This window comes from Nymphalis io, chromosome 23 (assembly GCF_905147045.1).
Source record: "Nymphalis io chromosome 23, ilAglIoxx1.1, whole genome shotgun sequence".
Classification (NCBI taxonomy): Eukaryota; Metazoa; Arthropoda; class Insecta; order Lepidoptera; family Nymphalidae; genus Nymphalis; species Nymphalis io.
In genome coordinates this window covers 1,867,087-1,881,140 of record NC_065910.1, presented here as the reverse complement: position 1 = coordinate 1,881,140, position 14,054 = coordinate 1,867,087, and the positions used below count along the sequence as shown (strand labels likewise).

Below are 14,054 nucleotides of genomic sequence, written 5' to 3'. Positions count from 1 at the left end.
ATACTAATGAAAGCGTATCAATGTTTTGTGTCATCTGCATGTTCATGTGTATAGAACCTTAATATATTTAATCATATTTGCCTTGTCGTATTATTTATTCTGGTAGATCTATTATTTGAAATATTTCGTTTGTGTAAATTTTATTGATGCCAATTTCTGTCTCGTTGGTCTAGTGAAAATAAAGGAACAAACCCCGATGCCCTAGGTTAAACCCCGGGTCAAGTCTATAAAAAAATATCGAGTTTTTCTATCGAGATATTTAAGCAACTTGGAGTCTGTAAGTAACTGCTTTCACTTCCCTCGAAAAGTATTTTCTGCGTCTGATCACTTTCCGAACATTTCAGATTACTGACCCATCCGATTATGAGAGTGAAGGAAAAGATAATTAATTTTAGCTTTGTGCAAGCTCATCTGGGTACGTACCACCCACTCATCAGATATTCTACCGCAAAACAAGAGTATTGTTGTTTGAAGGGTGAGTGAGCCAGTGTAATTACAGGCACATCTTAGTTCCCAAGGTTTGTGGCGCATTGATGATGTAAGCGATGGCATTTCTTACAATGCCAATGTCTGTGGGCGTTGGTGCCGACTTACCATCAGGTGGTCTGAGTTATACACCATTCAAAACCGAAAAACAATGAGTTGCTGTTTGGGGGTAGAATATTTGATGAGTGGGTGATACCTACCCAGACGGGCTTGCACAAAGCCCTACGTAGTACATTGAAGACTGTCCCTAAAATTCACGTAACTAAGTGTTAATAAGCAGAAACAAAAACTAAAACTAAAGTCACAGAGTTCACTATATAAATGCTAGTAATAAGCTGCTTTGTCTATCTAATCTTAAATTTCCATCCCATACACAACTGCAAAAAATAAGGTTTTATGCGGCTCGAAGGACCAGGATTGTATTAAGGTAGTCAAATGGAATTGACCATCACGTTATAAAATTTTTATTTAAAATATATAATATTTATTTAAACTAAAGGTATTGAATGCTATTTCATGGCGTTAGTTCGGTCAACTCCCACATTTCTGCGATCTAAGTGTGTGTATGTGGAATAATAAAAAATATAGTTTGTTAACCGTGCATGTATGTTAGTTTTTTTAATAAATTTAATGTATGTCCAGCTGAATGTCTAGTTTCGTAATAAAGGATAAAATCGCAAGCAATGGTAAAACACAATATAGAGTCAGCATGCGAAATAAACGTTACGAGGTCAGACCAGACGTGACGTTAGCCATTTATACGTGTAGTGACAGCAAAAAATGTTATAAAAAATAATACAACACTTTAAATATAGGAAATAAAAATCTGTTCAAGTATATACTTTTTTGACATAATTATAAGTTTCATAATAATACTTTGTTAGTTGATTTACTATTTCGTGCGTAATTATGACATACAAAGATATTTGAACAAATATTTGTTTACAATTTTGAACCCTACAATAATAATTATAATGGATTCACCTTCCTTGTCATATTGATAAGCCAGATGTTGTGCTGGTCAAATTTGACAAATCATTCAGATGAAACTTATTCCCATGTTATCTTAAGCTAAGCGAGCAAAACAATAATACTTCAATGGTGTTTAAAAGTTGTAACATTGTAGTAAATTGTGTATTCTATCTGATTTAAGTTTTTTTTATTTTAAATATTCTTCTTAATTTTAATTTTAATTTAACGTCTCTTCCATTTATACAAAAGTAAATTCTAATGCACTGTTATTTGTCTATAAGTTATTGCCTTTTTTATTAATTCTTGTATGTTTTTCTTTATTTTGTTTCGAGAGATATGCATTATTATTAATTTCGATTTAAAAAGAAACTTGTAGACAAGTTTTTAAATAATAAATAAATTAATTTTTGCAATAAAAGGGGATGATTTTAATAGTGACTTTATTAAAATCATCTCCAACTTTTAGCTGAGGTGTCCCTGTGACTATAACAATTGAAAGCCTAACAAGCACGAGTGAGCTTTAATGTGCTTCTTTGTGTTTATAATTCAATTTATGATCCATTTGAAGAAAAAGATCGTGAGGTAAACTTTATGTATCAGATGAAATTGTATTTTATGTATCCACAAAACCCATATTGATTCAGTTTGGTAGCAAGCTCAAAGCCAAGTTCAAGAGGCCTCTGCCCATCAGCGGAACATTTATTTAGAAAATAAATATATGTTTTGAAAAATATTAAATACCGTATACGTTACAATAGAGAAAAATATTTCATTTTTGTTTAAATTTCGAATTTTTGCTATTCGTTTTTTAATTGAGACTATATTGACTATTTTTTTTTAACTTTACCAAGTGGTAAGGTACAACTGACTTAAAACCAACCAAACCGATTGACATAAAATGTTGCACAAATTGATACTGACAACAATACGTAAATAATACGTTAATATGAATGACATCATTATATACAATTAGAATTTACATAAAGTATATGATTTTATATACAATTATTATTTTTAATAGTAATTACTAATATTTTTGCTGATGGTCTTCTTAAGGGCTTTGAATTGCAATTTTGTGCTTTGTTCACATCATTCGAATAAAAACAGGTTTTTTATTGAAATGCAGAGCAAAATAAGCATTTCCGTTTCAAATTTAAGGTCACGAATACAACTCTACTTTAAAATATTTCTTTCAATAAAGATTATTTTTTTCAAATATTCATTTACTATATTTATATAAAAATATACACTGAAATATAATATAAAATATATTAACTGAAATTCTGCCACATGTGTATTCCACCAACCCGTACTGGAGCAGCGTGGTGGAATAAGCTCCAAACCTTCTCCTCAAAAAAAGGGAGAGGAGGCCTTTAGCCCAGCAGTGGGACATTCACAGGCTGTTGCGGTACGGTAATTTATATAAATATAGGATTTACTTATAACTAAACTATTTATAACATACTAAAAAAAAGAGTAACGCTTTGCTGACCCTACACAAAGGTCTTGAATAAGGCATTCGACAAATTGCAATTCAGAGCGCTTTGTCCCGCTCAGACAGTCGACGATTAAAAAAATACACTTATTGTGAAGTGAGACGGCATGAAATGAATTTCTTTCATTTTTTATTGTTGGATGAAAACTATTTTGAAAGATTAAGTAAAGGATATTCCTGTATAGAGAGAGTTTATTAAATATTCTTTCGTCTAGTATTCGAAAATAACGCTCAATTTAGATTTTTCTATATTCACAATAACAGCATTCAAACAAAAGGCGGGAAATAACATAGCTATATTATAAAATTAAAGTAGATCTGTAATAACAATCAACTAAATCGATCTTTACACTAACCGGTATTAAAATTCGGCAAAATTATCAGTCAGAGCCTCTTATTGAATACTACGACGATAACAGTTAAAAATTACAATTGCATGACTATTCACGATTCTATATCAGCTATTATATTTAAGCCTCTATATTCAACACACTTTGTGACTTTTCTTTTACAATTAATAGGCCAGCGTTTGACCGTTGACTTGCCTGATGTTAAGCATCGACACGGTCTAAGATGTAGCACGCTTGCCTATAAGAAACCTGCTTACTCTGGATTTGAAGACACCAACATTCTTCAACTTCTATGCTCACAACAGTCTGTACCTTCTAAATAAATAAAAAGTTGTATGTTTGTCCTCAATGCGTTCTTACACTATTCATGTGGTTTTGATAAAAAAATAGTGGATTTTTCTGCGTAAGTCCAAGAAGGCTCCTGACACAATAAATAAGATTTTTCTACGTATATTTGTCCTTCAATATAACGTTCTATGTAGCGAACCCGTGCAAGCCCGGGACGGGTAGAAAGAATCGTATTTTATATAAATATAATAAATTCTTTTACAAACATTGTATACAAAAATAACGTTTGCAAACATTGCTTTTACGTTGAAATCCTGTTTTGTTTGTTAAATAATATAAACGGAACATATTGTTTGAAAGTTTAATAAAAACGGAAAGCTCTATTAAGCGAATTGAAGGGCCGGTTGGCGTGGTTCATAGATACTTGCCTTTCACGCCGAAGGTTGTGTGTTCGAATCACACCCAGGACAGACATTTGTGTGCATGAACATGTCTGTTTGTCCTGAGTCTAGGTGTAATTATCTATATATGTATTTACAAAATAAAAGTAGTATATGTAGAATATCAGTTGTCTGGTTTCCATAGCACAAGCTCTGCTTAGCTTGGGATCAGATGGCAGTGTGTGAATAATGTCTAAATAAAAAAACAAGAATGCTCGTAAAGGAACAATTACGATAGTCATATAAAATACGACTGCGAAAAACGTACAGATGTAGGTTATTAGATTTTCGAACCTCTTAAGGTACTCGTATTTATGTATAGTTATTATTAGGAACATGTTTTTTTTTTTATAATGTTTGGCTATCTGTTATTGATTTGCTGCTAAAACAATAAATGGTTTTTTCCATTCGGATCTTCCTGTCCATGGTCTTTTCTTGTTCTTTAAAAGCCGAGATGGCCCAGTGGTAAGAACGCATGAATTTTAACCGATGATCGTGGATTCAAACCCGGGCCATTTCAAAACCACTGAATTTTCATGTACTAAATTGATGATTATAACACATCTCGTGCTTGACGGTGAAGAAACATCGTGAGGAAACTTGCATGTGTCTAATTTCACTAAAATTCTGCCACATGTGTATTCCACCAACTCACATTGGAGCAGCGTGATGGAATAAGCTTCAAACATTCTTTTCAAAAAAGGGAGAGGAGGCCTTAGCCCAGCAATGGGTCATTCACAGGCTGTTACGGTAACGGTTACGGTATTGCTTAAAAAAGGAATTCGTAATTTGACATACCAAATGAAAAATCGAAATTCGAACAATCGTGTCACTGTTACAATAGGAATTAATACAATACGAAGGACTACTTTGTTGATTAAAAAACTATCGATTACAATACTTATATAATTTAACTGATCGTTTCTCCAGCAGTGACTTTAACGAACTGATACTTCCTTAATTTACTTTATACGCAGTTCGCTTAGTGGATAAAAATCGATCATAATAATTATTGAAAATTTGAGTTCATTGCGTATATTTCTATATATTCTATTGTTTTTTATTCATGACACTAAAGCTCGTCACGAAATAATTAAAATAGAATTGGTTGACAAATCGGTTAAGAAGATACCTATATACCCTACGTACTTATCTGTTTATCTATCAATTTATATAATAATAAAATAAAACATGTGGCTTTGCAAGCGTGGATGTCAGTTTGTGACGAAAATTATCTCTATAATTCGAACGATATATATTTAAATTATGTTATTATAATTATATAGCACTGGATATTCTACAAAAAAAATCTGTTTTCTTTTTGGTATCTAGCAATAACTTTTAATTAAAAAGTGACAATTATTTTGAAATCGACAGACAGACATTTAAATTTCATTTTTATTGATTTATAGATAAATAATAATGTCCCGAGAAAGAATGAATTAAGAATGATCCGCATTTATTAGTTTCTTCAACAAATCTCATATAAAATAAGTATCAGGTATTATTTACCGTTTCCCTCTATTGGCTAAGCTATCTGTGTTCACTTGGCAGAAACAAATGATACTTAAGATCGTACTTAGAGTACCGTAAAACCTATTTTAATTTAAACTTTTTTCAATAAGAACTTTATAAGTTCTCTTGTAATAAAAAAATAGGTCAAAGAACTCTGATAAAATGTCGGAATAAGTATTCTCATAAGTTTTCTTGTAGAGGTTTATTAAATATTTGATTACCATCTCATATTTTACTTTTATTCTTTTGATAGACTTGTAATCATTATACATTTTTTAAATGATAAGTGTTTGTATTATATCATGTGATTTTAAGTATGTCACGTATATTGTATTTGTTTGTACTACTATAAATAACCTGTTTTTTCATACAAATTCTACAGTTGACTGTAAAAGGACTTTTTTTAACATTAAAGGACGGATATACCACCTGATGGTAAGTGATCACCAGCTCCCTTAGACATTCGCACCAAAAGCAATATTAAATTCCTTACATTAACAATGCGCCACCAACCTGTGTCTGAAGTTACACTTTTTGTATATTTATAATGTTTTGCAAGGTATAATTAATTGATTATTTTTTATTATGTATTATAAATGAAGGTTTTTTATTCGAATAATAATATTAGGACTTCTGTTTATTCTGTTTATTGTTTCAGAAAAGCGTTCCCAGTTTAACTATCTTCAGGGGACGAACTTGAAAAGGAAAAAATGAACGTTTGAGTGAAATAACAAAAACCAAACAGTGTAGGTATTAAATCAACGCTTATTTTATAACGTGTGGAATGCTAGAATTCCAGCCACTGTTTTTCTTCTTGATTAGGGGACTTTAATCGATAACAAGATTGACTAATAATCTTCTTCTTCTTCTTCTTCTGCCTAGCGTTTTCCCGGCCTAGTAACGCCAGGGTCCGCTTTCCTGCATCTATGCCTCCACTTTGCCCGATCTAAGGCGTCCTCCTTAGTGAGATCGTGCTCTCTCATGTCGTCCCTCACAACATCGAGCCAGCGCTTCTTGGGCCTGCCGCGGGATCTAGGGCCTTCGACAGCAAAGTCCAGGCATCGGTTCCCGACATAGTCTGGTGGTCTGCGGCTAATGTGGCCAAACCAACGCAGACGGCTTTCCTACAACTTATCCGCTACATCGCAAACTCCAAGGCTACCACGGATGTGCTCGTTACGAATGCGATCTAGTCGCGTAACGCCACACATCCACCGCAGCATCTTCATTTCCGCGACGTGAAGTTGCTGAACGTGTCTCGCGAGAGCTGGCTACGTCTCGCTGCCGTACAATAAGACTGGTCGGATGATGCACTTGTACACAAGGCCCTTTAATTTCACCGGTATCCTGCGATCACAGATTACCCCGGTGACTTCCCGCCATTTGGCCCAGGCTGCGTTTATTCAAGCTCTGACGTCGTGGTCGACTGTACCAGACTCGTGCAGTACGGACCCGAGGTATTTAAACTTTTCCGTCTTGATAATGAATTCTCCGCCTATCTTTATGGATTCGAGTTCCGTACTGCCACAGGCCATATACTCGGTCTTCGCAACATTTAGCATCAGACCTCCCCTCTCTAGCACACCCTTCCACTGGTTTACCTTTTGCTCCAATACCTGTTTGTCCTCATCTACCAGTGCAATGTCATCAACATACATCATGAGCCAGGGAGACGGCTCATGGGCTTTCACTGTGACAACGTCAAGCACTACACTGAACAGAAAAGGACTCAGGGCCGAGCCTTGGTGGACACCAACTGTGATCGGGAAAGGGTGTGTGTCGCCAACGGCGGTCCTTACTATTGATTCCGAATTATGGTACATGTCTCGGATAATGTGAATATAGATTTCAAATCTCGGATAATGTCAATTAAATCAACAAGATTGACTAATAATAGTTTGTCAAAAAGCCTGTCAAATTTAAAATGTACCCTTAGCTAAATCTTATTAAGATAGATTAAGGAGTCCTCAAATTGGAATTTTTTATTTCGTCAACACTTTGAACGCAGATTTTATGTTCAACTGCAATTTTTACATTTTAAATTTCATATCATAGATATTCAACTATTTGAAGCTGGTTGGAAGTTATATTTAATATGAAAATTTTAAGACCAATAATAATTCCATTTCAATCCAACTCCAAGATATCGAATATCCAAGTTGTGGAATTCTGAATTTCGCAAACTAAGCGAACAGGAACTAAAGGAATAATTCAATATTGATAGAGGAGGTCAAATACCTTTCTATCTCTTGAAACATCATAAAATGCAAACATACCGACCGCTTTGAACTGCCCTTCGCTTAGATGAAGTAAATTCAATTGATTGTAGCCAAAACATTTCAAGCTCTTTCGACCATTTAGATATGCTATAAAACTACTTTACGGTAATGGACACAATTTTATACTGTAAGAACTCACTTTATTCCTCAGGCGTGAAATGTTGACAATCAACTTATGGTGATATACTATTTTGGTGCGTGTATCTTTGAAATATTATGTTTATTAGGGTCAATGTCGCATTTCACTTTCTAAAATTTCACGACCATTGTCTGCGTTGAGTTTTGAGATTGTTTTACAGAATAGCTATACGTAAATATTCCACTGCTGGGCAAAGATCAATCTGTTGACGCGTATTTAACCACGTGACTACTAGAGACATACGACAGAATTTCATTCTAGAAATACATTCCATTTACCGCTAATAGTCTAATACGATATGAATGTTATAAGAGAAAAATCGGTGATGCTTTTTCGAATTTGATCGTTATCTTTGGATCAGAACATATTTAACCAGTGACTCATCTAAGCTGTAAGAAAAACCATTAATATGTAAAGGTGTCAATCTTGGGTCATCGCTAGAAGTGACCACTACGCCCTGATTATTTCATTTCAACTTTCCGCTTTTTAAAAACAATTGTACATTTTTAAAGTTATGTCTACTGAAGGATATAAGCGATACTTAACTTTGTAACAACAACAAAACTTATATATTGTTAAATAAGGTTTCCTACTTAATTATTAGAAGCGAGTAATTTAAATTTTCAGGATTCAATCCCAATTAATTTCAAATTTACATCCTACATTGAAATAAACTCCAAGCATGCTTTTTCAAAAAAGAGGTGGCCATTTGCAGACTGTTACTTATCCAGACAGCCTCGTACACTATGTATATTATATTAATATTATTGTATTAGTTTTTAATTAAAGTAGACTCTTAGTAGCGGAACTTTTATTTAGATTGCTTTTGCGGTATAAAGTAATATGAGTTTTATTTTCATGAAAGAGACTTATGTGGCTTTCGACCCCAAGTAAGTTTCAAATTTATTTTGTTTCAGAGTTGTGTTCTACTCGTATGTCGTGTCTACTGTTGCTTTTGCGGTTTTACTCTGTAGGAGTTCCCTTTGTAGAAGTTTTATAGTTACGAGTTGGTTTACACTTTATAACTATCCAATGTTTTTAAACAATTTCCTGTTATTTGCTTTTGTGTTCGAAACAATATTTTTTTCCAACGTAAAAATAAGTAATGGAATAAAAATAGCACTATGTTTTCTTTTTTGTCTGACGGTTAGGGATAGTAGTTACTCGCCGCTAGGCTGGTTTTGGATTCGATACACGCATATGAAATTTGTTGAGTGTACGAATTATTTTCTAAGTTGGGTTGTTCGTATGTATTTCAATTTTTTTCCAGAACCATACCAAGTGCGGACTCTATTGATAAATTTATGGTTTTAATCATTTTGTTTTCGATTTAAAATATAGATATAATTATGTCAATAAATAAATATTATCTAAAATATACGCCCATCCAATAATATAACTTCGGCCCCCGTGGTGAATAAATTGCCGTATCGATAGCGTCGTCTCACGATAACTCATTTCCATTATAACGATCCGGATGTTCAGCTGTATACGATTCCTCTATTTTGATAAAACAGTAGATTGCTTTTATAACGAACCTCTTTCAGTATAGCATTTTTAGTAGAAGTTCATTAAAATTGTCATTAAACTTTAATTTTTATTTTACTTAGTGGTATGATTTTGTACAAGTCCGCCTGGGTAAATGCCATCCAATCTATACTTAGTCTTATTTTGTTCCGGATTGATGGGTGAGTGAGCCAGTACGCACATAAAGAACATAAAATCTTAGTTCTCAGCGGTGGTGACCGCTTTTTTGAGAAGGCTCACCTGATGGAAAATGACTATCAACGCTCATGAACACTCGAGGGTTTGCAACACCCGAGGGTTTAAAGGTCCGTTGCCAGCCAATTTTATACGAAAATGGATAGAACTACCTGCATCGGTCATTCATAATTTCAGATTGTGCATGTTTGATTTTACGTGGCATTTTTCCTATACGCGAGGTTATTTTATTTCAAAGTCATACAGCACAGTAAAACTCACAAAATGTTCGTTCTAGTGGACTTTCTCCAATCTATTTGTGTAATCCATAACCTAGAACTGCACTGGTGGTAGAGCTTTGTGCAAGCTCGTCTGGGTAGGTACCACCCACTCATCAGATATTCTACCGCAAAACATCAGTACTTGGTATTGTTGTGTTCCGATTTGAAGGGTGAGTGAGCCAGTGTAATTACAGGCACAAGGGACATAACATCTTAGTTCCCAAGGTTGGTGGCGCATTGATGATGTAAGCGATGGTTAACATTTCTTACAATGCCAATGTCTAAGGGCATTTGGTGACCACTTACCATCACTGGCTTACTCAATCTTCTATATTAAGTATTACTGTTTTATATTATATTTATATGGTAGGATATTTAGGTGGTACGCTGCTTGTGATAAAACTGGCTCACTCACCCTTTAAACCGATCCACAACAATACCAAGTACTGCTGTTTTGCTATAGAATATAATATGATGAGTGGGTGGTACTACCCAGACGAGCTTGCACGACCACCCACACAAAGCCCTACCACCAGTAAGTAATATTAATGCAAAGAAGTCACGAACTCGTCACGACTAAACCTCTGAACCGATTTACACAAGAGATATCCTTGGAACCAGAACAAGATATAGGATAAGAGTATAAATTACTGGAAAAATAAATTTGACGTGATTGAAGTTGCCCGAAACTTCTGTATGCTGTATATAATGAAAAATCCGTCAAAAATAAATCGTTTAGTGACAACGGAAACATGTCGTAACATGTTTAAAAACAAATTAGTTGAGTTCCGCTTTGCGTGCAGCTATAAATTAATACGTTAGCCGTTTCCTAACTTCGTATCCGACAGGATAAAAACAATTATTGGAAAATTCCTCATTTATGGTAAACTTCACATCCAAATAAAGTTACGAATATATACTGTGAGACTAATTTGAGTCGAATGGGAATTTTCAGTTAAGTTTCGAAGACAATTAGTGTACGCCGTTCTGATATTTCACTTCTGTTAATTTAATAAACTGACTAAAATAATAATGTCCTCCGGATCGATTTCGGCCACGGCGGCCTATCTCAACAGAGATTAGCCAACTGCGCAGGACATAAAATAGTGTACAAGTGTATGCGCAAACACAGGTGCACTCTCTATTCTATCATGATCCGATGGGACGGTAATCAAAGACGACCGGAAAGAGTTTAGGCACAGGACCAACGGCTTTACGTACTTTTCGAGCACAAGAATGTACACACTTCCAACTTCCAGTCTCCGGGCTGCTACTAAACATTTTCGACAGAAAAATCCAATAATTTTTTATTGGCCGGCTGGGAATTGAACCGCCACTTGACCAACGAAACAGTCAGAAACTAACTAAAATATATATTATAATTAACAAAAATCATTACACGTACGACTACAGTGTATTAACAAACTTTCGTATTTATTACTGAATCACCAGTTGGATTTATATTTTTCTTTGCAACTAAAAGTTTATGACACTCCAAGGACCTATCCCAATAAAAATGCTGGCAACGTCAACATTTTATCACACAGAAACTGTATAAGACTATTTGAAAATGTTTAAAACTAGTCTTATTCGTCTTGGTATCGACAAAATAAAGTCTATTCGAATTGGATAAAATTAAAGAATTGAGGAGTGAAGTTGTGCGCCTCTACAAAGGTTTCCTCACAATTCCAAGTGCCTATGCACGTCATATAGTTAAAGCTGTGTCTTGATAATCAGTAATAGAGACCTTATAAGTATATAAAAAAGTACGAAATGTGTGTTGAAATGAATTATATAGAATAAATACCTCAACAATCCTGTCGTTGACTTGGATCTTGCCACACAAGTCTGCAGAACTGCCGGCGCTGATACTCTTCACGAATATACCGCTCAACTCCTCTGTAAAAGGTGTCTTACATAAGCTAAATGTTGCAGATATAATAATCTTATTCTATTATTACTCTCGGTTATAATGCACGAAAGAAAGAACAAACCAAGACACAACAGTTTTTAAATTATCAGATGGTTTTTTAAATTCAACCGTAAAAAATATCAGTCAAATATAGCTATATATGTATGCATATAGCTACATGCTATTATGATATAAAAGAGGGATAAGATATTTATAATTAAAGGTGGTTTGTAATAGTGACGTACAACGTATTCATATATTTATTATCCTAATCGCTCTTTGTGATACTATTTTATATAAGTTTCCTTGAAATAATGCGAATAATTTTAATGACAGGAACAAAAGCAAAATACGTGATTAATGCTTTACAATTCTATCTCCTTTGTCTTTCCGAAATGACAAGTTAATATTGTAATATTGTAATGTATATATATATATATGTAGTAATAATCTTATATTTAATTTTACAGAGGGTACAAGATCGCTTGGAGCATAGAGACCTTTTCATTGTTGAATTTGTTTAAGCCTTTGTTATTCCTTTCTGCTCAGACCCTTTATATTATACGCTGTGCTTGTGATATCATTATTTTTATTTTAAGGAATGTCATTGTAACAAGATATCATATATTTTAACTTTGCGAGTACGATGTACTTCACAAATGTAAATATATTATATAAGCTTTTACTCAAGCAACTCGGTGACCGCTCAAAATGTTTCAATTGTCCAATTAAAAACAAATTCTTAAAACATTTCTGTTACAGTTTACTTTTCGGAACTGACCGTAGCTTTTTGACAAACAATAAGCAAATGCAAAGTTTACACCAGATAAAGCTTATAATATCGAAACATAAAATATATTTCGATAAAATGGCGAATTGGTAGATCTTGAACCAGTAACCTTAGATTCCACCCAATGTCACCAATTTAGCTATCATTGAAAAATAGCAGAGTAGAAGAAAAACAAAATTTATTTTTATAGGAAATTGATAATAATAACAAATAAACATAATCTTCAAAGAGTCGAGATGGCCTAGTGGTTAGAACGCGTGAATCTTAACCGAAGATCGTGGGTTCAACCCGGGCAAGCACCACTAAATTTTCATGTGCTTAATTTGTGTTTATAATTCATCTCGTGCTTGAAGGTGAAGGAAAACATCGTGAGGAAACCTGCATGTTTCTAATTTCATTGAAATTCTGCCACATGTGTATTCCACCATTTTAATATGTTACATGGAAGCATAAAAATATTTCATATTGCTTTAATATAACTATTTTCAACACCTTCGAAACATTTTATATACGCGACTTCAATGGAATATTTTTAATAACAAACATTTCCAACCCAGATGAATATTACTAAGCGTTGCAAAGAGCGCGCTTCGGGCTATTTGGACTGTTACGAATTCAGCTATAAAGTTCACACACTTTTGCGATTTGGCCTACTTTATTGCTTATTGGAGACTGCTAGATTTTTAACTCTGGTTTCATGTTTCAAAATAAGAATGCTATAGTATTTGAGCTCAATAATCAAGATGCATCCGATCCAATTTAAAATAAGGAGCTAATCGATTAAGATAAATATAAAATTGGATAACAAAAAACTTTTTTTTTATATAGAATAGGAAGGCGGACGAGCATATGGGCCACCTGATGGTAAGTGGTCAACAACGCCCATAGACATTGGCATTGTGAGAAATGTTAACCATCGCTTACATTACCAATACGCCACCAACCTTGGGAACTTAGATGTTAACCCTTCAAACCGGAACACAACACTACCAAGTACTGCCGTTTCGAGTTGTAATATCTGATGAGTGCCTGTAATTACACTGGCTCACTCACCCTTCAAACCGGAACACAACAATACCAAGTACTCCTGTTTTGCGGATATTCTATCTTATGAGTGGGTGGTACCTACCCAGACGAGCTTGCACAAAGCTCTACCACCAGTAAACTTACTTATATTTCGAAATACGTAATCATCGACGAACGGATATGAAAAATATTAATAAAGGCAAATTTATTTTAGATATTTTTAATGTGTGCAATCTTTTGTGCAGTGAGTCTTTTCATTAGTATGAAAAAAGAATGTTACAAATCCCTATCACTAGAACGAGTATTTAGTGCAGCTACAGTTTGCACACTAATATGGCTGATTTAATACTTCTGGCGTCACAGCCTTTCTCGAATGTTCG

At 34.1% G+C, this 14,054-nt stretch overlaps 1 protein-coding gene across 1 annotated transcript in view; it reads right to left on the bottom strand.

Moving 5' to 3' along the window:
• LOC126777719 (uncharacterized) overlaps positions 1-14,054 on the bottom strand; it is a 198,032-nt gene that overhangs the window by 129,568 nt on the left and 54,410 nt on the right. Inside the window, exon 8 of the mRNA XM_050500872.1 lies at positions 11,754-11,845. Within this exon, the coding sequence (XP_050356829.1) occupies positions 11,754-11,845 (92 nt within the window). The remainder of the gene's footprint in view (positions 1-11,753; positions 11,846-14,054) is intronic.